The sequence below is a fragment of the Tupaia chinensis genome, unplaced genomic scaffold, assembly GCF_000334495.1.
Source record: "Tupaia chinensis unplaced genomic scaffold, TupChi_1.0 Scaffold000521_1, whole genome shotgun sequence".
Taxonomy (NCBI): domain Eukaryota; kingdom Metazoa; phylum Chordata; class Mammalia; order Scandentia; family Tupaiidae; genus Tupaia; species Tupaia belangeri.
Window position 1 is genome coordinate 1,108,368 of NW_006160034.1, and position 4,992 is coordinate 1,113,359.

General features: G+C 56.8%; 1 protein-coding gene across 2 annotated transcripts in view; it reads right to left on the reverse strand.

Moving 5' to 3' along the window:
* Positions 1 to 548: 548 nt before the first annotated feature.
* The window catches only part of GATB (glutamyl-tRNA amidotransferase subunit B), a 101,260-nt gene continuing 96,816 nt past the window's right edge, over positions 549 to 4,992 (reverse strand). For both annotated transcript variants that reach the window (XM_014590999.2, XM_006156867.2), the window contains one exon: positions 549 to 4,643. In XM_014590999.2, coding sequence (XP_014446485.1) covers positions 4,518 to 4,643 — 126 coding nt within the window. In that variant the 3' untranslated portion in view covers positions 549 to 4,517. The remainder of the gene's footprint in view (positions 4,644 to 4,992) is intronic.

Genomic DNA, 4,992 nt, shown 5'->3' on the forward strand with positions numbered 1-4,992 from the left:
GTGATTTTTAAGCTGCTAGGTCTGAAACCTCGGCTGCACAATCAGCCATGTGGGATCCAGCACCAGAACTACCACGCCACGGCTGGCCCCCAGAGAGATTCTCATGAACAGAATCTAGATCAGATGTGAGGGTGCTCGGGCTGCCTGTGTGATGGGCAGCCAGGGGTCCTTGGGGCTGACGGTTGCTGTCCGTGCCTGGGAGTCGGCTTGGCCGAAGTGGTTGATGCCCAGAGCGTTCAGAGGCCTGGCGTGGCGGGTGGGCTGCCCACTCGGGACCTGCATGTGGGCTCAGGTTGCGGTCAGCAGGGATGCACCGCCGGGCAGGGTGGGTCGGTCCCTGGGTGATGTGAGGAGTCTGCACTTGGCCCACTTCTCCTTTGAGGCTGGTTCTGTCCCTGCGAGTCACCAGCCCTGTGTCTGCAGACATGGCTGTCAGGGCGCTCGTGAGACACTGTCGCAGGAAAGCAATGGTGGCATGTGCTGCTTCCAGGCTCTGCCAGGCCGGGCGGCCCTTGCCGTGAGCCTTGCTGAGCCTCGGCCAACCCTGCCCTTCCTGGTAACTTTGTCCTTGTGCGCCGAGGCCGCGTCAGCTTTGAGTCATGAAGATATTCTAGGCTCGGTGCTTCAGCCATCGGTCCGTGAATCACAGCTGAGTCCACCGAGGGACGGCGTAGAACAGCGCACTGTCTACTGGTTTAGGCTGCGGCCTTTACGCACATCACCGAGGACACGTTTTAAGGTTGGAGCTGACTCGCCCCTACTTTCTTTTCTCTTTTTGAATGGCCATCATAAACCTAATGCCTTGGAAAGAGCTCTCGGAAATAAGGATGGTTTTCGGGATCATTCTGCCTCAGTAAACCCTCTCCATTAAGGTATTTATTAGGCCATGACTTGTTTTGGACGACAGATGATCCTGGCAGCTCATTAGCGGGGTAAACAGGCTGTAGGGACAGGTTTTCGGGGAGGTTCTTCAGGGAGGAGGCCCAGAATGGTGGGGTGGGTCTGCAGCGCGCTGGCCCCTTGCACTTAGAATCCTGAGGCCGAGGAGTGCAGCCAGGACCCGCCCTTGCCACCCTTCCCGTCCCGTCCGGTCACTGTGCAATTTGTTCCTGTCTTGTAAGATTTAAGGAAACGGAACTGGGCATCACCCACGTCAGGAACACGACTGCCAGCAGGGCTGTCTCTGGAGTCTGACGTGCGTCGCAGGCGTATTCAGGGACATCCAAGTCACCACTGTGTCACTTCAGAACCCAACAAGGGCGATGGGAGCTCCTGGGCCACACAGACGCTGGATTATAAATCTCAGGGAGCCAAGGCCACCGTCTGACCTCTCGGGTGTCGGCTTTTTTAACCGGGCCAAGTCTACGAAAGGCCCGCCTGAAATAAGGCCCCCGTGCCCCGCAGTTTGGAACCGGCAGTGCCGTCAGTCAGGTGGTTTCCGCTGAGCCGTCTGACCAAGCGAGGCAACGTGAGGGCGTCAGATCAGGTGCCTGCGGTCTCACGTCGGGGACAGCCGAGTGCGTGTCTGGGAGCTGCAGGGGCACGGCAGGCTCCGGGCTGCTCGGGTGGTGTCTACACAGCGTGGCCCCTCGGGCTGCTTTCTACCCAGTAGTCACGTAGACCGGCCAGCGACTTTCCACTGAAATGAAAAATATCTAAGCGAGGGGTCCCGGCCGTGGGGGATATGCTGAATTAACGAGCTCACAGCTGAAGGTGGGCGCACTGCTCCATCTGGTTAGCACTGGCCATGGGAGGGGCAGGGTGGGGTGCCGCGGCCACAGCCTCACCGCAGTGTAATGGCGGCCTCAGCCCTCTTCTAGGCCAGCTACTCCTTGGAGGAGGGGGACGGAAGCTCACGCTGATGCAAAGCCTAGACCCGTAAGAAAAGTGAAGGAGCCGGCCAGGTGGTGCAGTAGTCAGCACAGCTGGATCCCACAGGGCCGATGCGGGGTCCAGGGGGTGCAGTGGTCAGCGCAGCTGGATCGACAGGGCCGATGTGGGGTTCAGGTGGTGCAGTGGTCAGCATAGCTGGATCGACAGGGCCGATGTGGGGTTCAGGTGGTGCAGTGGTCAGCATAGCTGGATCGACAGGGCCGATGTGGGGCTCATGTCCTAGACCTAATGGCTTGTAAAGCACCGGGGTCCTGTGCGTGCCCCAAATCCCAAGAGAATGGAGAAGGGACCGTGGTGTGTCCAGCCCCCTGGGGGATGATTTCTCTCTTCAGCGTGTGCACATGTCCTCTGGCAAAAAACAAACACAAAACCCCTCCTTTCTAGACCCAAATGAGCCAGAACTTACAAGCCTAGTAGTCAGCAGCCTGTCTGGGACGGGGCCCACCAAGAGTTGCCCGTCGAACTTTCTTTCATCAGCTAGACTCTCCCTGAACACTCATGCCAGGGAGCAGGCCGAGGGCTGGCGCGGGCATCACCTTCCACCAGGACCGCCCAGCCAACCAGCCGCCGCCCCGGGCCGCACAGCTGGTCCAGGCTGGCCCACGCCCCACCCTGTCAGGGCCTTTCGCCCAGGGACAGGTGGCAATGACCTCCACTGCGGCCGCAGCTCCGACAGTCAGGTACCTCCCCACGAGTAGTGAACACAGACGTCGACAGTCCCCAGGACGGAGCTCACTGACCAGCGGGCTACACTGTGAACTTCAGGGGTGTTCGGGAAACTTCTCTTTTGAGGAGTGAGGTCCAATCAGAGCTCTGATGTGTGTGTGTGTGTGTGGTGACAGTGATGACAACACACAAAGGCTGGTTTCCAGAATCTCAGATTCCAGAAACTGGCATTCGAGACAACAGGCTGCTGTCAGGGCGGACGAGGACGAGCCTCGTGGAGACCGCGTCTCAGCGACGGCACTTTCCTCGGGGAGTGATCGGGCGGGAGGGTGTCACCTGCCCTAGGAGTTTCGGTGACTCTCCTTACCCCTTTTAAATAAGGCCCTGATTTGAGAAGGTCTAGAAAGATCCTCCAGTGTGTTTTGTAGAGTTTACTAATGACCTAGAAGCCGAAGCCACTGGTCAGAGTGGGATTTATGAACCCGAACCTTACTTCGTACAGAATGGAAGACCATGCCAGATTCCGATTCCAAACCGCCTCGACCCATTTGTAATTCAGACTTGCGGAGGGAGGAGACCTGAGGTGTGGGGAAAAGAACTCTATTCCTTTTAGACCCAGTAGGTTTCAGTCCTGCGACAGAAGGTGGGACACCTGGCTTCTGGGCAAGGTAACGGATTCTTTTAGAATTCTAAGTAAAAAAACCTTTTTTTCTAAATGTCACCTTCTTGTGCTTGTCCAAAATAAACCACACAACCCCTCCTTGGCTGAGTAGGAGGGGTGCTGAGCCACGTCTGCACGCCAGGACCCTCGGGTTGCTAAGTCGGTGACAGGGGACTGCCCACCTTTCTGTGGGCCCCAGCTGCCCGGGGTGCGGTGTTCCTGACAGGGTCTTCACTGTTCTTATGAGACGAGAGGATCTGAAGTTTAACACCAGGGCCTCGGAGACGGTATTCTCTTGTTTAGGTCCCGGTGTGACAAACAACTTTGAAAGAGCAAATACTTTTAAAGCATTAGCAAAACTGGTCTTTAAGTGTTGCCAGAGGTGACAGAGGCATGTAACGCATGAAAGGGTGCACCCCCAGTGTGACAGGGAGAACGGGACGGGGTGGCCGGCCTCGGTGGGAGCGCTGTCAACTGCACTGTGATTATTGTGACAGGTCAAGAATTTACTAGTTACCGTCTTCTTCTTTCCAGGCGAAACAAATCAATTTAATGTTACTTTTTTTTTTCTTCTTTTCTGCCTGAGGGTGGGTGGGGGAAGAAGTTGTCAACTGCACAATCTTTGAAGTGTAAGTTAATTTTTTATGTGATATTTCGGTATATATTTTATTCATTAAATTTATTTGAAAATGCCTGTTGTCTTTATTTTTTTTAATAATTCATTTATTCTCAGGCTTAAGCCTTCCTGGATCCCTAGGGAGTGGGATGGGCGATAGCACTTGCTCCGAATGGAGGTGGTGACTGCTAATCCCTGGCCCAACGCTAACCGCCTCCTCCACCCTCGGGGACCGCCCTGCGTAATCACGTCCACACCACACCGATTACATTGCTGCGTTTTCCTCCTTCTGGCCTGTTTGGGAGCCTAAATCTAACCCCCGTGGAGTCTGCCTGGACCAGCCGGCCCTCAGGAGTGCCCCACATGGTGGTGGCGGGAACTGCAGAACGCAGAGTTAGAAGGGGAACAGAACCTGGGCCGAGTTTTCTCGCCAACTGGGAATGACTGAGCAGGGCAGAAGTGCCGTCTTTAACCACCTCCGCCGGCTGGATGTCAGCAGGGCAGATGCAGACGGCGGTGGCTGCTGGTCTTTGTAGATGCGGCACCCCAAGGCGCAGGGCCTTGGGAGGCGGGACAGCAGGGGTGTGGAACGGCCTCCCGGAGGCTGTGGGGGCCCAGGCCTGCTCTCCACCTGTTCTGGCCCAGCACTGCGCCGCCCCGCAGGCAGGTCCCCGGACCCTCTCAGGAGGACAGCTTCCGCTCCAGGATGTCCTTTATCACCGCTGGGTCCGCTCGGTTCCCAGATGCTTTCCGGACCAGCCCGATCAGTTTGTTCACAGCTCTGGGGTTTCCTTTCGCGTCCGTGACCTCGGAAGGCAGAAACTGGTTAAGGAGAGAATTGAGACTCCTACCTGGGAACCTTAACTGAGGCTTAGGTTCACTGAAAATTAGTCAGTCTTTTCACTAGGGAGTAGATTAATGTGGGGAAGGGAAAAAGAGGGGCACCGATGTCAGAGGGACCCAGGCTCCTGTGACAGGAGACCTTGCCGGGCTGGGGCGGGGCAGCAGGTAGCTTAGTGGTCAGGGCACTGGGTTTCCCACATGGTCGGCCAGTTTGAGTCCTGGACCCCGTGGCGTGAAACTCGCACTGGGCACAAATGCCTGCATGCCCCAAACCCTAGAGGAGGCAGAAAGAACAGCGGCACAGCACCCCCCC